We start from the raw sequence: 26,751 nt of genomic DNA on the forward strand, positions 1-26,751 counted from the left end.
CTCCTCCCCTGTCCTTCTCCCCACCCTCCTTTCCTGTCCCCGCCCTCGTTAGTCACGATGGAAACGCAAATTAAAACCACAATGTGATAGCCCTTCATACAAACCAGAATGGCTGTAATTGAGAAAACTAACAAATGGCAGCAACAATGTAGATAAGTCGAAACCGTTAAACATTGCTTGTGAAAATGTAAACTGGTGTGTCCTCTGTGCACAGTAGTTTGGAATTTCCACCACGCAAAAAAATTCCCATGTGGTTCAACAAATCCACTTCCAGAAATACACCCCCCAAATTGAAAACAGATTGTTAAAAACAAAGCTGATGGGGCCGGCCGAGTGGCTCAGTTGGTTAAGAGCTCCCTCAAGAGTTTGAGCTCTGAGCAACAGGGTCTCCGGTTTGATTCGAGGCCCGAGCTGAGCTGCCAACAGGTGGCAGGATGGCTCAGCTAAAAAAAAAAAAAAAAGCTGATGCCTGAATCTGCAGCAACGCTGTTCACAATAGTTGTGAACAACTCAAATGTCCATCTGAATCAGCAGGGAGAACTAAGGAAGCAATTACACAGTTACACCAGGATTCTTGATTGATACAATTATGAACATATTTAATAATTTCGAGAAATGTATTTCCTTACAGCACACAAAACAATTTTAATGTGGCAGAAGACATGTTTACTAATAGATACAAATATATTTAGTTCCCCTACAACAAAAACAAAAGGTCGATTAAATCTAAGTTCAGTAATTAGTGTTTCATTATTTTCTATTTGGAAAGAGTCTAGGCATTCAATAAATATTCATCTGCTAAATGAGATAGCAAAACTGTAGTTTCAAGTTCAAAGACACGTAGAAAACGTTTTCAATGTATGTACTTGTATACAATATAATTATCACTAAAATGTTTACTTAACACATGCTCAGTTCAGAGAAAAGGAAACCTCATACACTCCTCCAAAAACTAAAACTAGAGCTGCCATCCATCCAGCAATCCCTCTTCTGGGTATCTATCTGCGGGCAATGAAATCAGGACCTCACACACCTGCACTCTGATGTACTCACGATGTGGAGACAACCTGGGTGTCCCCGGACGGACGGATGCATAAAGATGTGGCACCTGGGCCGGCGAGTGGCTCGGTTGGTTAAGAGTTGGCTTAAGAGCGCGAGCTCTAAGCAACAGGGCCGCCAGTTCGATTCCCACATGGGCCAGTGATGCTGCGCCCAAGCTGAGCTGTCGACGAGCTGCCAACAGGTGGCAGAATGGCTCAGCTGGTGTAACAAGACTGCCTGTTAGATGGTGGGCTACACCCACCCGCAACTAAGACTGAACTTGGCACCTTGAGCTGAGCTGCTGCTTCACACTTTTTTTAAAAAGATTTTATTGGGTAATTGGGGGAGGGGAACAGACGAGTTGCTGTCCTTTTGTTCTTCAGTCTAGTTGTGGAGGATGTTGCTTCACTGGCCCATGTTGGTATTACCATTGAGCTCTTCCCGGGTGAGGCAGACCAGTCGCCGGCCTCTGGATGGCCGCTCACGGTGGCTCCTGGCACCTCACAGCGGCTGCTGGCCACACACGGTAGCTGATGGCTGCCCACTGCAGCAGGGGCTGTAGCCTATGCCGTCACTGGCTACTCACGGCAGCCCAGCTCCAGGTCGAGCTGTTGTTCACCATCTTAGCTGTAGAGGGCAGTGTCACTGGCCCTCATGTGGGATCCGAACCAGGGCCCTGCTGCTCAGAGCTGACATCCCAAGTTAGCTCTTAACCAATGCGCCACTCAGCCGGCCCCCCAATAAAATCTTAAAAAAAAAAAAAAGATATGGCACCTATGTGTGGTGGAACATTGTACAGCCATGAGAAAGGACATCCTGCCATGTGGAACGTGGACGGACCTAGAGGACATTAGCTGAGTGAGACAAGCCAGACCCAGAAGGACGAATAGTGCTTGATCTCACTTTTATGTGGAATCGAAACCAGTTGAAATGGAAGCAGAGTAGAAAGGTGGTTGCCAGGGGCTGGGACAGGGGAACGGGAGATTTGGTGCATGGACACAAAACACTAATTATGCAAGATGGTTACTGAGGATGTAAGGTGTGACAATACCACCACAGCTCACAACGTTGTTACATCCCCGACACTTGCTAAGAGGGTAAATCTTACCTCGCGGCCTCCCTGGGACCCCTGGATCACCCCAAAGAAACCCTGTCTTAGTTCCTTCACCGAAAGGGTAGAAACAGACCAGGACACCAGACAACATTGAAAGTTCATTTATTCAACAGCAACTTTGAAAGTGAAGCCTCTGGACTCTGAAGTGGAGGGGTGTCTCCCCATTTCTACTCCACTCCCTTCCCACACATTTGTCCTTTGCAGGCTAGAGCTTCATGGCAAAAATGTGACTATCCTAGATGTACTTATACACGACCTTTGAGGGCACAGTTTGGAGGTGTAGACGCACACGACACTTGTAAAAGTGTGACAGCAGAGTCTCACTGTAGCCCACGAGGAAGTAGAACTTGTGTGCAGGCAGCTGCCTCAGGACCAGGGCACAGATGTCCACTTGGTTAGCCCGGCGTTTCAGGACAAGCTGGTCAGCCAGGCAGCCTGGGAAGGTGCCCCTCATGAACTTGCGGAGAAAAACGTCCTCCACCGTTCGCTCTGCAGCGTGGTCCTCCCCATCCAGATTCCCTGAGGAAAAGGGGAGTTGAACAAAGCTCCAGATGGCACTCAAGTCCACGCCCAGCCCCACCTCTTCTCCTTTCCTCTCTAAATGGAGTAACACTTTCCAAGTTCAACATGCAGTTTTTTCATTAAACTCTTGAACTAATTCCGAGAAGCAGGTACCATCATGACCTTTGTTTTACAGAAGGGAAGAATGAGCAAGGACACAAGTGCAGATGACCCCTTTCCCACTCATTTTTGAATGCCTCATAGAAGCACTGGTCATCACACAGGCCAGGGATGAAGCCACCAGCTCCTTCTGGGGTTTGGGACATGCGCTCTGTTACCAGCCAGGGCCATGGCTTTCACCAGTGGATTCTCAGTGGACCCGGGGTCCCCTGCACCTCTTAAATATCTGCTGAGTCTGCACACTCACATCCAGACCTTAGATCCAGAAGCTGAAAAGGGTGGGGACAGGAACCTTTAACTAACTTCTCTAGATACATGTGCACTGCAAACATCCAGGTCCAGACCCTTGACACTGAACGAAATACAGTTACTGCTCATTAACCAACAGTAGTTCTGCTCTGTGAAGTCACCACGAACAACGAATTAGCAAATGCCGAACCCCTGCTCCTGGGGAAATGCAGGGTTAGGCTCTGGAAGCCTTTGCCACAGCATTTCTGTCTGATCAACGCATAACTTTGTTTTCTGTGTCTGTTTACAGACACGTCGCTTAGTGCACGTGCTGATTCACACTTAACTCTCTCCCAGCTGCAATGTGACTCATGCCTGAAGGAAGCTTAAGTGACAGGCACATGTTGTCTGTGAGGTGCCGCCTTCTTGGGTTTCGGACACTATATAGCACTTCAGCACTACCAACTATCTGAAGTAGTGGAGTCACCAACAAAAAGCACAAAGGTGTGAAAAAATGGCATTAATAGATCTCAGAAAGGACATGTGTACTGTGTGAAAGCTGAAGCAAGAAGGCAGAGCCTGATTCAACAACAGCTGGGAGGGTGCAGGTGGGGTCGCTGCCCACGTGGAAGAATGAGAAAGCGCCAAGAGCAGGCTAATTCCGACATGCAGGATCTGTACATAACGGTGGGTTGTGCAGTTGTAAAGAAAAACCTGTGCTTCAGTGGAAAGCTGCAGTATTCAGAGCGCTGTCCCCAGGTCTCAGGTGCAGTCCATGGGGTTCACTCCTCTCACTGCCTCTGAGCTATTTTGCATCTCCAGAAATCACAGATGACTGACAGCAATGCAAAACAGTTGTCTGTAGACATGCAAACAATTTCTGTGGAGGTTCTATTGATTCCTTGCTCTCCAAAACACCAGTTCTGTATCCCTATCAAATACATTTCAGCATCCCTGACCTACATGTTTCTGCGGTCTACCGTATTTCCCCATACATAAGACGCACCTTAATTTTGGGGCCTGAAATTTGAAAAAAGTGTATTACATAAAGTTATTGAACTAAAGTTTTATTCATCATGAAATTCATACAAATTATCACTGTCAAAACTCCCAACCATTAGCTTGTCCTCATCTGTGTATGACGACGAACCACTGTCTTCATGTACTGCCTCGACCTCAGTTCCAACTATGGCATTTGAAATCTACAACCACTGTGTAAGACGCGCCCCGTTTTTAGACCCAAAAATTTTCGGGGAAAGGTGCGTCTTATACATGGGGACATATGGTAATTCTCCTTTGGGAGTGTTTACCTGGTTTCTCACCCGCGCACTGATTTAGTGAGCGGAATAAAACCTCTGGCACGGGTTCATTTCGCATCTGTGTTGACAGTCACAACTGAGAACTCCCTGGGCGGGGCCTGGGGTCGCATCGCCCACCTCTCCTGCCCCCGAGATGGCCGCCGTCCCCTCACCTGTGTGCAGCGACAGCCAGCCCTTGCGGTGGGCGATGTGGTGAGGCGCGTGCGCCTCCTCGTAGGTCACTGGCTTGTCCCCTTTGCCCACACGGACTCGGGCCGCGCGATTCTAGCAGCAGAGAGAGGCCGTGAGTCCGCGCGCCCCGCCCGCCCCGCCCGCCAGGCCCCCCGGGCTCGCGCTCCCCGGTCCCCCGCCTCCGGGCCGGCCGCGCTCACCTTGGCGCAGACCGCGGACGTGTGCAGCGCGCTCCAGATGCACGGCAGCTGTCGGCTCCAGGACAGAACCTGCGGGGGGAGCGCCGTGAGACGGAAGACAGGGCCCCCGCCGCGACTGGCCAGGCCCGCACGCGTCGCCCACTCACCCGTGGTCCCAGTCCCCGGCTGCACACGGGCGCCGCCATCTTGGGCCGAGCGCAGCGCGCTGGACGTAAAGCCGCGCCGCGGGGGCAAAGGTCAACGCCGGGAGGCCGCGACCGCGAACGAAACCCAGTGGAAGCCGGCGCGAGTGTGCGAGTCGCCTCTCTTCGGGGCCTAGACTCCCGGTCGGGGGCGGGACCTCCGGGTCGAGCGGAGGCTGTCAGTCAGGGCGGGGCCTCCCGCTCGGGGGCGGGGCCTCCCGCTCGGGGGCGGGGCCTCCCTCTCAGGGGCGGGCCCGCGGCGGAAGCAGGCGCGGGCCTTGGTGCTCCGGAGCGGCGGTCTTGGAGGTCGGACTTCCCCGCCGCTGCGCCGTTGTGCGGTGGGCTGCGCCGGGCCAAGTGGGGCCGAGGGCTGGACATCAAAGCGTAGGTTTGCACCTCTCCGCCCTAACACCGTCGGCATTTGCATCGTGTTTCAGATCTGGAAATTTGATGATGCTGAATTGAGGTCGCACCCTCAAAGAGCTCGCACTGCTGTCCAGAAGAGGGAAAACGGGGCGCCCGCCGGGCCGCGCCCCGCCCAGCCTGGGGCCCTCCCGTTAGAGGGCAGCAGAACAGTTTTATCAGGTTCGACAAACTAGGCTGCTGAGTAGTCTCCAAATAATATTCTTTAAAACAAAGAAACTCCTGGATTTGTTCACAAATGAAGAAGTATGATTCCCAATTCTTCAAGGATTAGTTATGCAGAGGGTAGGATTTCTCATGTGACCATACCCTAGTGTCTGGACTGGAGAGGTAAACAAGGGCTGGGTGGTAAGGAAAATCATGGGCCGGTCACAGGGCCTGTAATGCTCAAGCCAGAACATGACCACTGTGATTGGTATCCAGTATTTATTAATGTCAGGCGGAAAAGCAGCAACGCTGGACATCTTACTTCAGAACTCAACACAGTAATGGAAAAAAACCATGGCTGGCCCAGTGGCTCAGTTGGTTAAGAGTTGGCTTAAGAGCATGAGCTCTGAGCAACAGGGCAGCCGGTTCGTTTCCCACATGGGCCAGTGACACTGAGCCCGAGCTGAACTGTTGACGAGCTGCCAACCGGTGGCAGGACGGCTCAGCTGGTGTAACAACAAGATTGCCTGTTCAATGGTGGGCTATGCCCACCCGCAACTAAGATTGAACACAGCACCTTGAGCTGAGCTGCCGCCTGGATGGCTCAGGACATAGAGCCTGCGCTCTTAACAACAAGGCTGCTGGTTCAACGCCCGCATGGGATGGTGGCTACGCCTATCCACAACTAAGATTGAACACAGCACCTTGAGCTAAGAGGCCACAAGCTGACGACAGGCAGCCAGATGGCGACTGGCGCCCTCCACAATGAAGATTGAAGAACAACAACTTGGCTGTTCCCCTTCCCCAATTCCCCCAATAAAATATTTTTTAAAAACCAAAAAACCATGAACTCTGGAGTTGGCCCAGGTGTACAGTTGAGCCTCAGTTCCATTATCTATAAAATGGGTTTGTTGATTGTACTACCTCATAGAGCTGTTAGGATAAATAGCTATCATTGATTTCTTAGGTTGAGTCATGTGAAGTCGCCAATATTTGGCCATTTTGTACCTATATCACTCAACGTGATGCTGCTTGGGTGATGGCTGGGGTTTCCGTGGGAGGGAGGATGAGATTCTCATCTACGTGGAAGAGGCCAAGGGTGGAGGGTGAGTTGCCCAAGGTCACGCAGGGGAGGGCCACAGAGGGACCACGACACCAGTCTCTTGGCTTCAGTCCAGTGCCTTTTCTATGACCAAGACCTCTTTGACCACTTGAAGCTAGGTCCTCAAAGAAACGTTAATGAAAGGACAGTGGCTTTCATGCCCACTGAACGAGGAATGTTTTATGTCTCATTTTCCCTGTGGCCTCCAAATGCTCTGCATGTTAGATAATGAGACGGGACAAGTATGGTCAAATGACAGCACTTTCCAAAAGTAAGAACTTTCACCTTTTCCTGGAGGACCTTTTAAAATGATAGTATTTCATTTTCCATAAAGTATGATGATTTTATAATTTGATGTGTTCTAAGCCTGCTCCAAAATGGTGAGGAACATGGGGTCTGGAATCTGAATTACTCCTGACTGGATGTGCAATTTACACAAGTCCCTTGCCCTTCCTGAGCCTGCTTCCCTCATCTGTAAAATGGGGGCCGTGATGATTGTTGTGAAAATTACATTGTAAAATGACTGACAAACAATAAAATTTTTTTTTTTTAAAGAAAGGAGCCCCTGATATCTACCTCCTCTTATGGAGACAAAACAGCTTTTGAGGGTTCATGAGAACTCACAGGGACATCCCGTAACCAGAGAAAAGGGGATAGTTTTCCAGCAGAGGTGACAGCGGTACCCACTGCTGCTGGCCCGCTGAGCGGGAGCTGCTATGCTTTGGTTCAAGGTCTGCCCCGGAGGCAGAAGGCAGCACCACGATAAACTGAGTGGTTCTCTTTATTCAGGCCACTCTTCCTTCTGCCTGAGATGTCCCTCAGGAATTCCAAACTGACCTACATCCCTCATGGTTCAAGTATACTGTTACCTCCCTTTCATTTACTTTTGTTTATCCTGTACCTTGTAGCAAACAGGGTTTCAGCTGGTTCCTTGATGGGGGTCCTGTGTGTTTGCATGATTAAAATAATTCAAAATGACATTTTAATACATACAATAGTATGAATTGTTATTGTTTTAATTTGCCAGTGGGAAAATTTACTAGGGTATTTTAGTTTTCTGTAATTTCCATTTGTTAGTGTTTTGATGCATTTTACTTCCCGTCAATTCTTAACAGGCAATACTGTCCAGGTTTTGCAGATCAGAAGATGAAGTCCAAGACTCACCTGAGGTTAGAACTAGCAAACAGAGTGAGACTTCTTGTTACAGAGCATGTGCTCGTCCGTGTCTAGGGCTCCCCTCCATCACAAGGTGGGGGGTGGCCTCCAGAGCCATAGAGGATGGGGGAATGACCCCGGTTTCTGTGGCTGAGCACAGACTACTTCCTGGATAAGGAGCAGCCACATCTAGGGACAAGTGACCCCAGGAAGGGCACGAGGGGGTCCAGACAGAGCCCTGGGGAGACAGGATGTCCAGCTGTTTTCTTCTCTGACACAAGCCCTTTTCTTCCTCAGGATAACCAGGAGTCAGCCGCTTTCATGCTCTGAGAACACAGGCTCTCCACCCTGGTTGCATGTCAGTATGCTCTGACCCCACCCTGCAAGCACAGGACTGGGGGACACCTGCTTTCTCAGCGCTGCCTAGGGGACCCAGGTTTGAAGCCAGGCCTGAGAACCGGTGTTCTAAACTCCACATTTAAGTGGGAGACTCCCAGATCGATTTGTAGAGACCCCTTTGGAGAGAGGGCTGTTGGACATCCCTTACAACCCTCTCTACCACCAGTGTTGTGAGATGATAGTAGCTGTCACTCAGAGGGCACTGGCCGTAGACACCATGCTAGAGCTGACACTCTGCCTTACACAGGGAGCTCAGATGGGGTTGGCAGAAAGGGAGACCAAAGAGGTACGCTAAGGACCACAGCAGGAGGTCCCTTGACCCCCGGGGTAGGATTGCAGGTGGAGCTGCCATCACAGGCTGTGCTGAGGGAGGAGTGACCGCTGAGGCTAGCCAGGGCCCAGGACAGGTGGGAGGAGGCCCAGGCAGCCGGCAGCATGAATGAAGCCCTGAGTCCCGAGTGTGGGTGCTGTGGGGTGAGGGGCGGAAAGCCACCAACACCCGATCAAGAACTCCTCAGCTCCCTGATCCATCGGTGCTTGTGAGGCTAGACTGAATTTCTTTTGTTGGAAGTCTTCAGAACTCAGGACAGGTTTACAGCCAGAATCGTGGTTTTGATTACTAACACAGACAAAGAGAAAGGCATTTTCTTTACTTGGCTAGCTGACATCTGAGGAGCTGGGGAGAGCTACCGTAGCCAGTTTACATTGGTACAGATTTCTAACAGCAGCCCTGCTTGGTTCTGTCAGTAACACTAATAACGTCCCTGGCAAGCCATCGCTTGATGTATCGTTGACAAAGGGAAATGGCTGCAAATTAATTCTAAGATACCAGTGATTGACTGATTACAAGATGAGTCCTGTCAGCCAACACTGAGCGCCGGGCTGGGGTGAGCCTGTGGGAGTTTGGGGACAATGAGTGCTCAGAGCCGAGGGCACCGTGCAGGCAGGTGGCTGGAGCTTGCGGCTTCATGGTTCTTGGCCCTTTCCTTATCTACATAATGGGATGATAATGGAGACACCTAGAGTCACTGCAAGGACATTGAGTTCAGTATCCCAGGAGCAGCTTGAAACTGGGTATCTGCTTAGAGAGGGGACAGCATGGCATCTTTAACACCTTCTCTCAGCTGTCTGCCATACACCCCTCCCTCAGACAGACGCTGATCCTGGTTGAGGAAACAGGAAACTGGAGAGGAAATTGCCTATGACTCATTCGTGCAATCATTCATTTCACAAACTTTTATTAAGCGCCAACAGTGCTGGGCAACCATGCCCTGCCCTGGAGGGGCTCAGAGCCCCAGGGCAAGTTTCAGAAGAGCCCAGTGCTGTGCGGTGACAGAGCCAAGCCCTGGTGGGGTCAGGAAGGCTGCAGTCAGTCAATAAATAGACCTGCCCGCCATGGGCACTCACTAAGCGGGCAGAGTCACCCAGCTCTGCTCCCGGATTTCTTCCCGGCCCCTCCCCTGGGCACTGATGGACAACTGCTGTCCACTCCAGGGGCGGATGGAAGAGCCGCTGTTGGAAAGGCCACACCCCAGGGCACCTCGCAGCAGACTGGCGGTTCCTGCCTCCATAACACTGTTCAGGAGACCCTGGATGCCGTCTTCTGCATCGCTCCCTTCTCACATGGGACTGAGACACCCCTCAGGGGAGCGGTACTCAGAGCCGTCTCACCAGCTCAATGAGCTGCTGGACGCTCCTGTTGGGATTGGACAGGCCGTTCCGGATGTTTTCCAGCAGGCACCTCTTCAACTCAAAGATGGCTTCGCTGTACCCCAGGCTCACGGCGGCCATGGGAGGTGCTCCGTGCCACAGGCTGGGGATGTGCCAGACGTGCAGCTTCTCTGGGTCACAGAAGGCCAGATCAGCCAGCATCCGGAGGCCATCGCCCTGCTTGTCCGCCTGTGCAACAGCACTGCTCATGTCGCCCCGCTGGTCCAGGAGCCACCGCCTGTCTCTGGGCTTGGGGCCAGGGGCAGGCACGTCATGAAGGTTCTGGTGCACGAACTGGTAGCTGGGCATGTGGCCCGCTTTTTCCAACCTCAGAAACGCATGCAGAATGGCCGGCGGGATATCCCTGGCGTCAGCCAGGGCGACCACAGTGACGTTGCTCAGCCCCATAATCAAAGTGGCCAGGGAGACCTCCAGCTCGAAGCGCCCCCCAGCCGTAGCCAAGGCCCCGGTGATCAAGCCCCCAGAGTCTATCACCAGGATGTGGTCACAGCCTAAGTCCTGGCTGAAGCTCTCAGCCACGGAAACCAGCTGCATGAAGGCCCCCCGAGGACCACGCGCCTTCCCGGTGGCAAAGCGCAGACCGAACATGGTGTTGAGCAGCGTGGACTTGCCTGTGCCCGGCACACCCAGCGCCGACAGCACCACCAGCCGCGACCGCCTCCCCAGGTGGATGTGCAGCTCCTTCAGCAGCCCCGTGACCCAGCGCAGTGGGGCGCTCAGGGTGCTCCCATCCACCAGCTCCAGGGGCAGCCCCCTGAGCAGCAGCTCCAAGGCCAGGCCCGGGAAGTGGGAAAACCGCCTCTGGCCTGCGGGCAGCTTCCCGGCCTCCACCAGGCAGCTCTCCGCCTCATACAGCTGCCCCATCTCCCGCAGGAAGTGCTCCAGCCCCAGGGGCTCCGGCCGGGACGGCTCACTGGGGTCCACAGCCCCACTCGGCTTTGCTCTCAGGGCAGCAGCCAGCTCCGGGGGCTGCCTGGGCCTCGGCTGGGCCGCCCAGGCTAGCCCCCACTCCATCCACCTCAGGAAGTACTGCTTCTCACCCGGGGAGGGGCTGCTGAGGCCTGAGATGAAGTCCTGCAGCCCCCCAGCGGGGGCCCCGGCCCACTGAGCCTGGCGGAGCTCCCTCTCCACTGCAGCCGCTGTGCCCCCGGGGGCCCCCTGCAGCCTCAGCGCGCCCCTGGGGCTCCCCGTGACCCGCTCCATCCGGCCCTTGGCCCGCTGGCACTCCTCGCAGTCCTCGTCAACCCTCAGCCCCAGCTTGCGGGCCGCGTGGGCCATGTCCTCCAGCGACAGCCTCCTGCAGGGGGACCGGGCCACGTGCATCATGATGGAGCGGACCCTGTGCACGAACCGAGCGCTGTCTGTGCTGCTGACCTTCACGAGCACGTGTGAGTGGTCTACACGCAGCACAGGCAGCAGCCGCCCCAGAAGCCGCAGGTTCGTGTTCCGCTTCCCGCGGCAGGGGCTCAGGATGAAGTAGCACTTGGTGGCTGACCCCTTCATGGAGGACAGCAGTTTGTACTCCTTCCTACTGACATTGTCGGTCAGAATGAATACGGCTGAAGACACTTCTGTCAGCAGCTTAAACTGTAGCCAGTGAGACCCGATGTCGCCCCGGAGGTTCAGAAAGGCCACGGGCTCGGAGAAAAGGTCCAGGTCCTCCCGGCCGCTGGGCAGGAACCAGGAGATCTCCACCAGCCCGTCTGCGATCTCCCGAGGGCCGGTGCCCACGCCCAGTTCTCGGTGCCAGAAGCAGTCATGCTGCCGGTGGCCGGGGCTGAGCACGGCGTTCAGCAGCTGGGACTTGGAGTTGCTGCTGACCTCCATGCGCACGAAGGCAAAGGTGGGCACCCGGGGCAGGACTACGCTGTCCTCCCGGAGGCCGCCCACGCCCCTTGGGGGCTGTGCCCACCACGTCCGCACGACACCCCTGAGGGCCCAGAGCAGGAAGGTGTGGCTGTGGTTTTCTGAGTCGGGCAGAATGAGAGGCAGCGCGAACTGGCAGAGGGACATTTTCAGCACAATCTCCTGTTGCAGGAAGCTGTCAGAGGACAGCAGCAGGGCGCACAGGAGGTCCAAGGGGTTCACGGGCGTGTCGGGAGCAGGCAGCTCGGAGAAGGAGTAGATGTCCGCTGAGATGTCGTCGGCCGGGTCCCAGTACACGATCTCCTCCACCTGGCTCTCCTTCTCCACAGGCCGGGCATCCGGGGGCGCGTCTGGCGCCACGGTGGTGCTGTTCCTGGCCTCGGCATTGAGAGCCTGCAGCTTCCTCAGGAAGGCCCAGGGCAAGTCCCTTGGTGCCTGAGGGGCCCAGTTCCTCACGCTGTCGCTACTGATCTGCAGGGCATCCTGGAGGCCCAGCTTCTGGACCTGGTATGTCTCTAGGCCCAGAAGCGACAGCATGTCCTGCAGGCGGCTCCTCTCCACTGCGGAGGGAAAGGAAGACGTGAGGTGTGCACATGTCAGGCCAGCAGTGGGGAGGGGGCACCAGCAAGGCGGGACAGCCTCCTTCAGGGCAGCACACATGCACAGCACAGCAGCCGGGGCCGGACACGGGCAGACATACATGTGGGATGCGCGAGGGAGGACGGTGGGGCAGCCAGGGGCCACATTGAAGAATTGGGAGTTTTCACGTTAACGTCTGAATAAAACATACAGGATCTAGCAGCACCAAGCCCAGATTACCGTATTTCCCTATGTATAAGACGCATCCTTTTTAAAAAAATTTGGGGTCTAAAAACTGGGTGCGTCTTATACAGTGGCTGTAGGTTTTTCTTTACTTGCCCTTCCCGCTTTGTTTGCGCTTGTTTTTGTGCTCATACACCCACTGTATAAGACGCACCCAGTTTTTAGAGCCCAAATTTTTCGGAAAAGGGTGCGTCTTATACATGGGGAAATATGGTAACTGGCTGGAGTGGCCAGCTACACACCCTGGATGTACAATGAGCCCCGTTCTCCAACAGTACCCCCAACCCTCCAATCTAATCTACTCTTCCGCTTCTGCCCCACACTCTGCCCAGCAGTGGGTTCCCTCACACTGTCACCGGGAACTTCCCACAGGTGACGCACTCACCAATTTCCTTGTTAATGTTCTTTTCTCTTTACAAAATATTGGCGAATTTTTGAAGAAAATGGAGTTATTGCACCAATAACAGGTTTAAATGTTTATCGCACAGAATAATTGTTAGAGACCATCATCACTCTGCACTGACTTGTGCAGGTTTTACGTGTCACCTCTGCAGTGTGGCTTTTCACACTAGAAACCACCAGAACACTCTGCATGTTAAGTGAATCAACACAGATCCTGCTGAGCTCCAGGAGTCTGTGTGCGTCTCGTCTCAAAAGAGGAATCTCACAGGCCGGCCCGAGTGGCGCGATGGTTAAGAGCTGGCTTGGGACGCCAGAGGGCCCCGGTTCGGATCCCACATATGAGGGCCGGTGACACTGCCCTCCACAGCTAAGATGCTGAACAACAGCTCAACCTGGAGCTGGGCTGCTGTGAGTCGCCGGCGACGGCGTAGGCTGCAGCCCCTGTGGCAGTGGGTTGCCATGTGTAGCCGGTAGCCAGTGTGAGCGGCCAGCAGCCGCGGTGAGTGGCCGTCCAGAAGCTGGCGACTGATCTGCCTTGCCCGGGAAGAACGCAATGATGGTGCCAACTTGGGCCAGTGAAGCAACGTCCTCCACAACTAGACTGAAGAACAAAACGACAGCAACTTGTCTGTTCCCCTTCCCCCAATTCCCCAGCAGTGTTCCGATCCCCCCAATTCCCCAATAAAAAAAAAAAATCTTGAAAAAAAAAAAGAGGAAGCTCACTAAACTGCGAGGGGAGGCACTAGGATGGGCCTTGTTTCCCTGGAAGACACACGGTGGCTCAGGACCACTGCTGGGTGACAGCAGCACTCTGAACACTGGGGAGAGCCTTCTCACTGCCCCGCAGGGTCTACCTGTGCTGAGGTCTCCTCAGGCGCACACAGAGCCCTGAGGCAGGGTGGCCGGTGACCTCACTGCAGGACCCCAAGCACTAGTGGGGAGAGACACGCCCAAGAAATTCTTCACAGGGGTTACTCAGGTTTCTGAGTTTTGCCTGGGTGAAACCAGGGACATTATTTTTCTCATCCAGACATGGAACAGCTGTTGTTATGTTTCAAGTGGCACAGCAGTTCAGTGTGACAAGAAAAGCAGAGCAAAGCAGCTCATTTGTATATTGTATATGCACTTGTGCCCGGTCTCGGGTCTGTAAATGAAACCACCCAACCCGAGGCGTGGTCCCCGAACCTGACTGTGGTTTAGAATCACTTTGAGAACTTGTTAAAATAACATCCAAAGATACCCAGTCACTATGACACTATTATGTAACAGCTCCCAGGGGGCTGTTTTTCTGGCAACATTGGTACCGGCACACAAAGGGGTAATGGACTGGAGGCGACTCTGACGCAGTCAGTTGCGGGAACCACAAGCCTGGATGACGCCTTCCTTCACTGGGACAGGAAGAAATGGGAGAAAGCACGTACCTGTTGGAAAGTCACTGTCCTGGGCCTCATCTGTACCATCTGAAAAAGCAAAAATAAAGTGTCAATCAAATCAGGTGTCTGGGACTGACACCAGCCAATTTAGGCTGAACTCAGAACCCTCTTTTTCTTACTAAGACAGCAACTTCTCTAAATTGTTTAAAATGGAAAATCCCAGTTATTTTTCACTTTACACATTCCATCCCTCTTTTCCTAATCCAATGTGTCATCAAATCCTGTCATTTTTACCTCCGTAATGAAACTCGCAATCATCTCCTTCCATTTCTCTCCATTCCAAATCTGGAAGAAAAAACACACACACTTAGCTTTATCAGCAAGTTAGGACTTTTCTACCAAAAAGTAGAAGTGAGGATACAGTGGCTAATTTATTTTTAGTGCTCTTATTGCTTTCAGTTTTTTCAAAATAAATTTCATTTTTTTAAACCCAAAAGATGAAACAAACTAGTAATACCTACACACAAGGTAGGGATTTGCTCTAGGATATATCTTTTGTATTATTTAATAGACTTTGTGAAAATAAAATATAAATAACTACATGAAACACATTGGCCAATCTTTGATTTTAGAAACTATTTAAAATATAACTTGAGGGCTGGCCAAGTGGCTCAGCTGGTTAAGAGCTCGCTTGGGAGCACCAGCTCTGAGCAGCACGGCTGCGGTTCGGATCCCACATTGAGGGCCAGTGATGCTCACCCTCTACAGCTAAGATGATAAACAACAGCTCGACCTGGAGCTGGGCTGCCGTGAGTGGCTGGCAGCCAGTGTGAGTGGCAGGCAGCCGGTGTGAGCTACCGGGAGCCGCTGTGAGTGGATGACCAAAAACCGGCGACCAATTGCCTCACCCGGGAAGAGCAAAATGATAATACCAACATGGGCCAGTGAAGTGACGTCCTCCACAACTAGACTGAAGAACAAAACAGCAATTTGTCTACCTGACTGTTCCCCTTCCCCGATTCCCCAATGCTGTTCCCCTCCCCGCAATTCCCCAATAAAAAGAAAATCTTTAAAAAATAAATAAATAAAACTTGATATAAATTCCTCAGCTCCTATGAACATCATTTTTATTCTATCATAAGGAGGTTTTTTTTATCACTTAACACGATACACGTACATGGAGGAAGGGCTACAATTTACAAGTAAACTGTCAGTTGTCCAAAGCCTCCAACACCATGGGCTACCCAACACTAATATTTTAATGACAGAAGGTATTTCATTCAGTGTTATTCAGATACTTACACTGAGATACAAGACCTTAAAACCCTGAAGATTTGCTTGCAAATGTGGGACTGTCGCATCAACAATTCCCTGCACGTGTTTTTATGGTTTTGACTTTTGATCTGACTAATAGTATCACCTATTCCAAAATTAAAATTATATTTGCAAAAGCTTATGAATCAAGAAAAGATTCTGACATTTTCAGATTTATTAATTCTCTCCTGATTTCCACATAACCAGGTGGATAAACAAGGCATTTCAAATAGTCTTCTTTGATACTATGTCGGAGTCAATGTGATTAATAGTAGGAGGGAGAAAAATGAGAGAAAAAGGAAAGTGGGTTAAGAAAGCAGGAGAGTATCATAGGAGAACAGATGGGCAATTCATGTGGACCAAACCACAATGCTGAACAATGTGGAGAAAAGACATCAGAAGAATTTCCCCAAGGAATCCAGATGCCAATGGTTGTGGTTAGAGAAGAGAACGGGGCACTTCGAGAAACCCAAGATGGGGTGAGGTAGTCCTGAAGTTCGGCTGAGCTGGAATCGAGTACACTTCAGGCCCAGAGAAGACGGGGCCTTGCTTTTTAGGGATGGGCAACAGCTCTGGTTTGGAATGGGAAGGTAGCAGGTGGATGAGGCAAGAATGCAGAGGCAGAGGGTCAGGCTATGGAAAGCACTGACCAGGGCAGGAGAGCCGAACGCGATGCAGGCAGAGAACGCTGGGAGGCACCAGCAGACAGCAGGCAAGGAAACAGGAGGCAGCAGCAAATGTGGGGGCCAGGGAGGGCGGGTATCATGAGCCGAGGTCTCTACCCGAGCTCCTGTTGCACTCAAGCTAGTCAGGAGGGTGTGGGCTCCAGCCCAGTGGGAACACAAGGGCCAGAAGGTGGGAACAGGCAAGTGTCCCTCAGTGGGGGACGCACAGCCAGAATGTGGTCCATTGCACAATGGGACATTACTCATCCTTCAAAAGGAACAACATGCATGAACCCCAATCATTATGCTCTTTGAAAGACATGGAACGCAAAAGGGCACACATGTGTGATTCCATTTATAGGAAATAGAACAGACACAGACACTTAACACAGATTGGTGGTCACTATAAGGGCTGGGAGGGGGGACAGATGGGGGAACATTGACTAATGGATACAGAGTTTTACTTTTTTTCACATTAAAAAAAATTTTTTTTGAATCATGTTTTTCTTTTAGTTTCAGTGTATCAAACAACACAATGATTAGACATTGACACCCCTCACAAAGTGATAACCCCCCCAAGTCTACTACCCCTCTGACACCATACACAGTTATTACGATACCATATTCCCTATGCTGTTCTTGACATCCCGCAATCATGTATCTACACACACACACACACACACACACACACACTGGGCGTGCCAAAAAAATTGTACACAAGTGGACACTTTAGTCAACGTTGCTCAAGCAGTAGTTCGCCATAATCAGAAGTGTCTGGACACTGATGGGAACCACTTTGAGCACCTCTTGTAATTGCAGAAGTCAAACGTGAGTTGTTTTCATCTTTTGTTACTGGTATATATTGAGTATTACAATTTTAATATTTTTTCCCTTTCTTAAAATGTATATACATTTTTTGGCACCCTCTGTATATAAAATTATAGTTGACATTCAACTATTATACATCGGCTTCAGGTGTACAGTGCAGTGGTCAGGCATCTACAGAGTCTATGAAGTGATCCCTCTGATAACTCAAGTGTCCATCTGGCACCATACATAATCTATACAACACTGACTATATTCTCCCAAACTGTATTTCACATCCCTGTGACTATTTTGTGACTACCAATTTTTACTTTCTAATCCCTTCACCTTCTCCCCCATCTTCAACCCCACTCGCATCTAGCAAACGTGTTTTTTCTCTGTATCTCTGAGACTATTTCTGTTTACTTTCCTCGTTCATTCAGTTCTTTAGATTCCACATATAAGTGAGATCATATGGCATTTGTCTTTCTCAGTCTGACTTATTTCACTGAGCATAATGTTCTCTAAGTCCATCGTTGCAAATGGTAGGATTTCATTCTTTTTAAGGCAGAATAATATTCCATTGTATAAATGTACCACAGTTTCTTTATCCAGTCGTCTACCGATGGGCATTTCAGTTGTTTCCATATCTTGGCTATTGTGAATAGTGCTGCAGTAAACAGGGGTGCATATATTTTTTGGAGTTAGTGTTTTGGATTTCTTTGGATAAATACACAGGAGTAGAATTGCTGGGTCATAAGGTAATTCCATTTTTAATTTTTTGAGGCACTTCCATACTGTTTTCCATAGTGGCTGCATCAATCTGCAGTTCCACCAACAGTGCACCAGGGTTCCCTTTTCTCCACATCCTTGCCAGCACTTGTTGTTTGTTGATTTATTGATGATGGTCATTCTGACAGGTGTGAGATTATATTGTATTGTGGTTTTTATTTGCATTTCTCTGATGATTAGTGAGGTTCAGCGTATTCTCATATGTCTACTGGCCATCTGTATGTCCTCTCTGGAGAAATGTTTCTTCATGTCCTCTGCCCATTTTTAAATTGGATTGTTTAATTTAATTGGTGTTGAGTTGTATGAGTTTTTATAAATTTTCGATAAACTAAAACAATGTGATTAACTCAAACTATTTGCATAACCCTATTAATATCCAGTAGAACACATTCACTGTGACAAGCACCAAATTAATGAAAGGCAGATGGAAAATGAGTTACTAACAGAAATTAAGATGCCTGGTGTGCGGCCACTACTTCCAGCTGACGTCACGAGGGGCAGCGACAGTGACAGCCCCACCACCAAACTTGCAGAGAAAGAACGACCGGCTTCCGTGCACCATGAAGACAGACAGCAAGCCCCATCCACCCAGGACAGTCCCATCTCACACCTGTTGTTGCAACAAAACACACCTCTTGTGCTCCAAGCGCCCAGTTTAGAAACCAGTCAGTCAACCTACACATGACTCTGGGTGCCAGTGATCAAACTGTGGTGTTCCCATGAAACTGTGATAACCACCTGTTAAAAACTGAATCCTATTTTGAATATATAAGGGAAGCTTAAAAGACCATTGGATGCATTCTTCTCCTAAAAGGAAAAACAAAGCCTTATGCTTGCTTATTTTTGAGGACCGTGATCTCAGGGTGGTGCTGGAACCCAGAACCCCAATGGGACAGAAGAAACACCTGCTTTGAAGTGGGCCCAAGCTCAGCTTTACCTGCAATGGCCACGGCTGTTCCTCCCTCAGATGCTTTTACTTCTCGGGCCACTTCTCCCACGTCTGAATGTCTGAAACAATTTCAGAAGAAAATTATAATTAAAATAATGAAATACCGCTTTCACCTTTCCAATTGGCAGGTCAGACTCTCTTGGGGAGCCTCTAAAAACTACAAATCCTGGTCACACCCCAGATCCTCAAAATCAGAATCTCAGAGGTGCTGAATCCTGGCCCGAGCGTCGCTGCTTCTGAAGGCGCCACCAGTATTCTGATGTGCGGCCCCCCAAGAAATGCTGGTCCAGAAAAACCAGCACTGTCAGGAACTGGGAGCCAGCACATAAACACAGCCGTTCAGAAAGACATAAATGTATACGGACCCTCTGACCAGTAACTCCACTTCTATCCTAAGGAAATAAAGATTTAGTTACAAAGGAGCCAATGCCAGCTTTATATACCTCAGCCAAAAAATGGATGACTTTCAAAATCAAAGTCCAATAACGATTCTGGAGCAGTCCTGTTCTGCAACCATTACAAAATACCCTGTGCATCTTACTTTGTAGACTTTGACGCTGGCTAGGATGTTGTGAAATGGAGTCAATGATGCGCTCAACTGTGGGGAAGTCTGTCCAGAACAGACTGTACAGTGTGCTGACGATCTGATACAACTGCACATGCTGCTCTGCAGGGACATATGGCGAGATCTGCAAGGATGGTAATCAGCAATGGACAGTGTGGGCAGAGGACATGATCCTGAATCTTTTCAGTGGGTTAGATGAGTCCAGCCCACTCAAGAATAAACACTTTAGGAATATCACGTGATCTTGTTGGGAGCCACGGTCCTGGCATTGGTGGAAGGACACACAAATAGGAATGGAGGAACCTACAAAGGCATATGGGAATCAGACACGGCAGTGTGCACTGGTGAGTCCTATATGCATACTCGTGCACACGTGTGTACACACAAGTGCGTGCACACACGTGTTTCCTAGCTCTGTCCACTGAAAGGCCCAAGAAGCGAAGACCCTATCGCAGCAGCAGGGAGCACACCAGCGCCATTTGTGTCGCTGTATGCTCCTAGGAGAGATGGCTCATGCCAGGGCTGAAGCCTGGAAAGCACACACGAGCCTCAGCGTCTCATTTCAGAAAACAAGGAAGGGCTCCAAGAAAGGGGCGTGTCACAGGACACCGCGGGCGGTTTGAAGGGGCTGCCGCTGCCAAGTCTGGGGCAGCGTGCACATGAACAACATTTTAAATGGCACTTCATTAGAAACCAAGAAAATATGAGTCGGTGAGTCCCCAAAGATAAACAAATGGGAGAAGAGGGCTCCTGCTTCTGTCACAGTGCTGCCGCGGCGGCTGCTGCCCGGGGAGATGCATCCAAGATCAGTTCACGCAAAAACGGTCAATGAGTGCTGACTCTTGGAGGAAATGTCACCGAGGACAGATAGCTGTCCCGTCTCACAATGCTCCTCACAGAGTGCTTACTAGGTGCCACAGAGAACAAGCCAGTACTTCTACTCAGCGGGTGATCACAGTCAGGGACAACGGAGACAGAGGGCGCTGTGTGCCCCAAGCTGCGGCACTCCGAGGAAGGGTACATGGCCGAGGTGCAGAGCCCTGAGCTGATAATGTGGACAAACCCAAAATAAAACATGCTACCAAGGAAACTATTATCCCACAGTCAGAGTGTCACAGACAATATACATAGAGGAAGTGTTGAGATTAGGTGCTAAAGAGACATGAAGACAAAAGGCAATAACTAACCCTAGGCTGGATTGTGAAGGAAAATAAATCTCGGGGCCTACTGACAAAACTGAAATATGGATGTCGTCAATGTCACATTTACCAGCGTTGACGCCTGTGCTGTGCTCATGTAAAAGAACGTCTCTATTCCTAGGAAACGGACACCAAAAGAGAGGTGCACAGGGTGGTGACGTGTGCAACTTACTCTCTAATGGTTAAGAAAAAATCATATACGTGTCATTTATACTCAGACAGACACACAGAGAGACAGTGAGAGAGAGACAGGGAATGATAAATGAGAATCGTAATGAGTAAAATGTTAAGAATAGCAGACTCTAAATAAGGGGATGTTTTTGTCATTTATCTCTAAGGAGAAATTATTTCAAAATAAACAGTTTAAAAAGTTAACAGCGGTGAATTACTTCTGGGTAGTATGATATCAGTTTATTCTGTCTTACTTTAATTTTTTTAAATAGAAGCATGTATTGATTTAATAAAGTAGAAGAGCTATTAAAACGACACTGTAAGCAGGGTTCAGGGCCAGAATAAGGTTTGTGGATGCCACAAGAAGACTAGATAACCTGGTGCCCCTTCAAACCAGGGCTCTTGCAATAGTGTGCTGACATGCTACTGTGTGGCAGCCTCTGGAGACAAGCAAAACAGCGCCACTTAATTCACTGTCAAAAGCAGCAAAACGAAGGTTTTGTGTTCACTCAATGCACCCCCAGGGGAAATTCCAGGATACCTAGTGGTTATTCCAGTATGTTCTTTGGGGGTTTCACCCTCTGTCCTCTCTGAGGAGAGTTCCAGTGACAATGGTCACTGTGTGTTCACGACTGTTTTAGCCCGTTTACCGACAGAGCACGAAGCAACTCTGACTTGATCTGACCCTGCTGCTGATAAAAATGGGAGTTTTTTCTGTCCCACTTTTCAGCAAAGAACATATATTGCTTTTGTAATAAGAGAAACAAGCATCCTTAAAATAAGGTGGGGAACAACAGGACTCTTCAGAGGGAAGAAGTTGGCCTGCTTGGTGGCACAGGGTTGACAGAAGACAGGCATTTCCGGCCCAGGGGACTGTAAGGCATCGCCCACTGGCTCCCAGGGGATCCTCTCAGGTCTTCCCAGGATGGAGCTTAACTTCAACCCTTTCTTTCTCACACAAGAAGGCAGGGAACAAGTGTGATATCATCGCAGGGATGACCTTGAGTTTGTGCAAATCTATGGGAATATACACATGATTTAGTGCTTCAGTCTGTCAACACACTTCACACTTGCATCCCTGTGTTGGAAACTGGGGGAGGACCAAGCTTTGCAGGAAAAAACAGCAGCCAGAACTCACCTTTGTCCACTGCTTCTAATTCACGACTCTGCTTTCAGTACCTGTGTGGCCTGAATTCCTTCAAATTCCCATGTCGAAACCCTAATCCCCAACGTGGCAATGCAGAGACGGGGGCCTTCGAGGGGATACATGAGGGTGGGGCCCTGATCTGCTGGGACTGGTGTCCTGTAAGAGCAGGCGCCGCATGGGGGTTTGCTCTCTCTGCAGGCAGAGAAGACCCTGTGAGGACGCAGCTCGTGGGTGGTCACCTACCAGAAGGCCCAGGAGGACCAAACCGACCTGCACGTGCTCTGGGACTCCAGCCTTCAGAACTGAGAGAAATACTCTCCATTGTTTAAGCCACCTGAGCTGACTGGTGTAACACCCCAAACCATCCTGCAGGTGGAAACGGGGCTCAAACAGGACAGGCCAACATCACCAAGCCAGCAAGCCGGCCCAGAGCTCAAACATGAGAAGGCTGGTTCCCTTCTGGCTCATTATTTTTCCGGCTCAGGTACGTTTTTGTAACTTATAAATACAACTAATGATTATAAAAATCACAAAAGCAGGCCTATCTGCCGAGTCCTAGTGCAGCCCTCCTGCGAGCACATGTGCTGGGCCTTCCCTGCCCATCAAGGCATCCAGACCCAGACAGAAAACCAACAGTGCTTGTGATGGTCCCAGACACGGGCAAGGGGGCTTTCTGCAAAGCAGCATTTGAAAATTACTACTATCTCTAATGTTTTCCTGATTCCAAAAAAAGACAAATATAACATACAAAGAAGTACAAACGACTTTCGTCTTTTGAAAAATACTCAGTATGTTAAGCAATTCTCTTCTCCTTTTAATCTTTTCATGTTGCTATAGGTCATTCTACTAACCGATATACAGGACTGCCCATTTTACTCCCTATTTGGAATATTTAGGGTTCAGACTTCTCCTGGTCCTTGCAAGACCCCAGGGCAGAGAGTCACACGTGGAGCTCAGTTCAGGCACTGCTTGGGGATGCGTGGGCTCCTGGTCTCCTGTGGCCTCAGTGGAAGGCACCATGGCTCCCCTTCCATCCTGGGGCACCTCCCCACAGACTTCTCTCTCAGGTAAGAGGTGACCTGCCTGCCACCCTGAGGGCCCAAGTGCCCAGCAATTCCCTCACCACATCAGCAAGCACACATCCTGGTTTGCACCCAGGGCTTCCTGCAAGTCTAGCGGTGGAGTCGAGACCCTGACAACTTGGCTGTCTGCCTCATTGGCTGTCTCTCCAAGGAATTACCTGAGGAGCTTTTCTACTTACACCTGGAGATTCTGACTCAGGAGACAGATGCCTGCTGCCACTCAGAGTCCAGCACTCCTTGAACAGGGTCCCTCAGTGCCCAGAACCGTGTCCAGGTCTCAGAAGCTGGCCCAATTCCTCGAAACAAACCCAGCTTCTTCCCTGATGGTGCCAATAAACCAAGATGGCACAGAAAACCACCGCACATGATGTATTATTACCTGCCTTGGATACAAAGATTCTGACTCTGTTTTTGCTGTTTGATGCTATCAGCTTTCAAGACCTACAACTTGCCCTCTGCTCCACATCTGGGCCCCAAAACAAAACAAAACCCAATGCCAGCTGCTGTGCCCAGAAAGCCTCACTCAATTTGTGTAAACCTTTTCAAACCCTCTTGGTGTATGTTGTGGGTGGGACTGTCCCCTGAAAAGACACAATCAAGTCCTGCCCCCAAGTCTGTGAGTGGAACCTTATTTGGAAACAGGCTCTTTGCAGATCTAATAATGAGTTACATTAAGATTAGGTCCCACTGGGGGTCGGCCGAGTGGCTCAGTTGGTTAAGAGCTCGCTCAAGAGTTTGAGCTTTGCACTAGAGTGGTTCCGTGCCCAGCCCAAGCTGAGCTGCCAACAGGTGGCAGGATGGCTCAGCTAAGAAAAAAAAAAATTAAAAAAAAAAAAAAGATTAGGTCCCACTGGGGCAGGGTGGTCCCCCAGTGCAATGACTGGTGTCCTTACAAGGGGAACCTGGACACAGGGCAAAAAGAATGGTGACAGAGGCAACATTGCAGTGGTGCCGGTACAGGCCAAGTAACACCGGGGATGGACAGCAGCCACCAGAAGGATGGTGAGGCCTCGGACCGACACTTCCTCAGAGCCTCCAGAGCAGCGGTTCTCAACCTTCCTAATGCTGCGACCTCTTAATACAGTTCCTCATGTTGTGGTGACCCCCAACCATAAAATTATTTTCGTTGCTACTCTATAACAGTAGCAAAAGTATTTTTGCTACTGTTATGAATCGTACTGTAAATATCTTTTTGTTTTCCGATGGTCTTAGGCAACCCCTGTGAAAGGGTCGTTTGACCCCCAAAGGGGTCGCGTTGCAGGTTGAGAACCGCTGCTCCAGAGGAAAACCACCTGCCGACACCTTAGTCTGGGACTCCTGGCATCTAGAACATGAGAAGAAGTTCCTGTTTTCTCTAAGCCCCCAGTCCGTGCTGCTGGGTTACAGCACCCCGGCAGATACAGTGCAAGTGTGGCTCTGACCAGAGGTGCTGGTTCCTGCCTGTCCTGATGTGGGCTGTCCCTTGTGTGTCAGTGTTTCTTCTCTGCTTCTTATAAGGATGCCTGTCATTGGATTAAGGCCCAACCTTAGCCAGGGCGACCTCATCTTAATTAATTATACCTGAGAAGAGCCCAGTTCCAAACAAGAGTCCCAATCACGGGTACTACGGGTTAGGACTTTTAACATATGTTTTGGGGGGACACAATTCAACCCACAACAATATTTGAGTCAAAAGTAGGAGTCATTCCACTTCTGCAAGGTGGCCACACCCTTTAAAACATTTAAAAGTCATCATGCAGCAGTGGGCTGAGCAAACGTTTGTGAAAAAGCTGCATGGAGTGGCTCCTGAGGACAAAGACGTCAGATGACAGCACACAGGTAAGAGCCAAGCACTGTGCAGCACAGCACCTTCGTCCCAAAAACACGCTCAACTGGATGAACAGCATGACGGAGGGGCCACTGCTGTGCTCAGGCACAGGACATACGCAGGCCCCTCCTGTCAGGCTGCAGCGTCCTGGCTGCTGGCAGTGCCCCTTCGGCAGGGCCGTGGGACGATACTACTGCAACTCCACAACCAGAGGGGCTCCGCGGAGAGAGACGTTGGACTGAGCAGCTAGAGTGTGTGCTAGGTTCCTGCCGTGCAGGTTCGCTGGGCGAGAGGAAATAGCTCTACAACGCAGCCCTAACCCTGCAAGAGCTTACACTAGAGTCAGGGTGTGAAGCGATTAGAAACACTCATGACACAAAGCCTGCACAGCACACACGTGCCAACCTGCACAGCCAGGTGGCCATCAGGCCCAGCATCAGGTTGCTACCAGAGTCTGGGGGGGTGGAGGGGGGCTCACGTCTGGGAACCATGTCTGCAGAAGGCGGCCAAGGCTCTCCTGGATTTATCCACATACTTCTTTGCAGCTACAAACTTTTCTACAAGTTTGGGGCACATCAGTGAAGGGCACAAATAGCCCTGCTCTTAGCTTACACTGAATGAGGCTAACTGGCCAGCAACCTGAAGTTTTAAACAAAGGCTACACTGGGAAGTGTGAGGTGCTGTCGAAAAAAGAGCAGTCGACTAGGCTCAGGGCACCAGGCATACGGGAAATGGGGCGGGCAAGCAGCTGTTGTTCCAAGAGAGGGCAGGGCTGGAGAAGTGGCACGTGGGTCGGGGCTTGGCAGAAGGTGAGGAGGGGAGCAGGCACTCCCTGGGAGTGGTCCAGGCAGAGGCACAGCTGCTGTAGCGATGCCCGAAGGTGCAAGGGACCCGCAGGATACTGGTGTGGCTGGTATGGAGTGCACAGCACACAGCAGGAGGAGAGGGCTGACGAGACCGAGCTTCCTGACTTCCATTCCAGAGGGTAGTCAGAGCCCCAGGCAATATTCCTATCTCATGTTGAGAACAGGCGAGAGGCGGCAGCACCTGAGGTGACAACACGGGGTCGGACTCTGAAAGTCTCTGAAGGATTTCAACAGACTGGACAGAGCATGTAAAAAAGGGCCCAAGAGGGCTGCTGCCTCAGGTGGGAAAATGTGGGGTGAGCAGGCTGGCGGGGACCATGAGTAAGTCAGTGCCCACATGCCAGCTGGGCACACAGGGTAGACCTCCACGAAAATGCTGAGCAGACATCAGGGCTAGAGGGGTCTTGGCGGGGCTGGGGAAGCCAGCCCTCCTCCATGTACCGCAAAGACCATGGTTGGCTCCTTCCCTCAAGACACACAGTCTCCCCCCCACAAAGGCAGAATCACCTTGCTATTTACCCATGACAACAGGAAGAAATTATGGTGCCAAGAGACCAAAAAACCCAAGAGACCAACTGGAAAACAACTGCAAAAATTGAGAGAGCAGTAAGCTGAGGACACACAAAAATCTTTTTAACAACTCAACTGCCTTCCTGTATACAAAAAGAAGTTTGGAATTATAGAAGGGAAACTCCCATATACAGTACCATCAACAAGAGGAAATTTAGGACTATATGTAATAAATGTACAACATCTATATGAAAATAATCTCTAAATACTAAAGAATATAAAAAAAAACAAATGAAAGGACCGGCCGAGTGGCATGATGGTTAAGAGCTGGCTTGGGACGCCAGAGGGCCCCAGTTTGGATCCCACATATGAGGGCCAGTGACACTGCCCTCTACAGCTGGGCTGCCATGAGTCGCCCGCTGCGGTGTAGGCTGCAGCCCCTGCTGCAGTGGGTTGCCATAAGCTACCGTGTAGCCAGCAGCTGCAGTGAGCGGCCGTCCAGAAGGCGGCGACTGATCTGCCTC

At 50.6% G+C, this 26,751-nt stretch overlaps 2 protein-coding genes across 3 annotated transcripts in view; both read right to left on the reverse strand.

Moving 5' to 3' along the window:
• Positions 1-2,240: 2,240 nt before the first annotated feature.
• MRPS24 (mitochondrial ribosomal protein S24) lies at positions 2,241-5,121 on the reverse strand. The gene is made up of 4 exons (XM_019626587.1): positions 4,901-5,121; positions 4,755-4,823; positions 4,536-4,647; positions 2,241-2,674 (listed from the first exon to the last, which is right to left on the reverse strand). The coding sequence occupies exons 1-4, from the start codon at positions 4,937-4,939 to the stop codon at positions 2,391-2,393; spliced, it is 504 nt and encodes a 167-aa protein (XP_019482132.1). The 5' UTR covers positions 4,940-5,121; the 3' UTR covers positions 2,241-2,390.
• Positions 5,122-9,375: 4,254 nt separating this feature from the next.
• URGCP (upregulator of cell proliferation) overlaps positions 9,376-26,751 on the reverse strand; it is a 28,860-nt gene continuing 11,484 nt past the window's right edge. For both annotated transcript variants that reach the window (XM_019626580.1, XM_019626579.1), the window contains exons 2-5: positions 18,869-18,939; positions 14,651-14,701; positions 14,405-14,443; positions 9,376-12,319 (exon numbers count right to left, since the gene is read on the reverse strand). In XM_019626580.1, the coding sequence (XP_019482125.1) occupies positions 9,819-12,319; positions 14,405-14,443; positions 14,651-14,684 (2,574 nt within the window). In that variant the 5' untranslated portion in view covers positions 14,685-14,701; positions 18,869-18,939 and the 3' untranslated portion in view covers positions 9,376-9,818. The remainder of the gene's footprint in view (positions 12,320-14,404; positions 14,444-14,650; positions 14,702-18,868; positions 18,940-26,751) is intronic.

Source organism: Hipposideros armiger, unplaced genomic scaffold (genome assembly GCF_001890085.2).
Source record: "Hipposideros armiger isolate ML-2016 unplaced genomic scaffold, ASM189008v1 scaffold_685, whole genome shotgun sequence".
In the NCBI taxonomy this organism is placed as follows: Eukaryota; Metazoa; Chordata; class Mammalia; order Chiroptera; family Hipposideridae; genus Hipposideros; species Hipposideros armiger.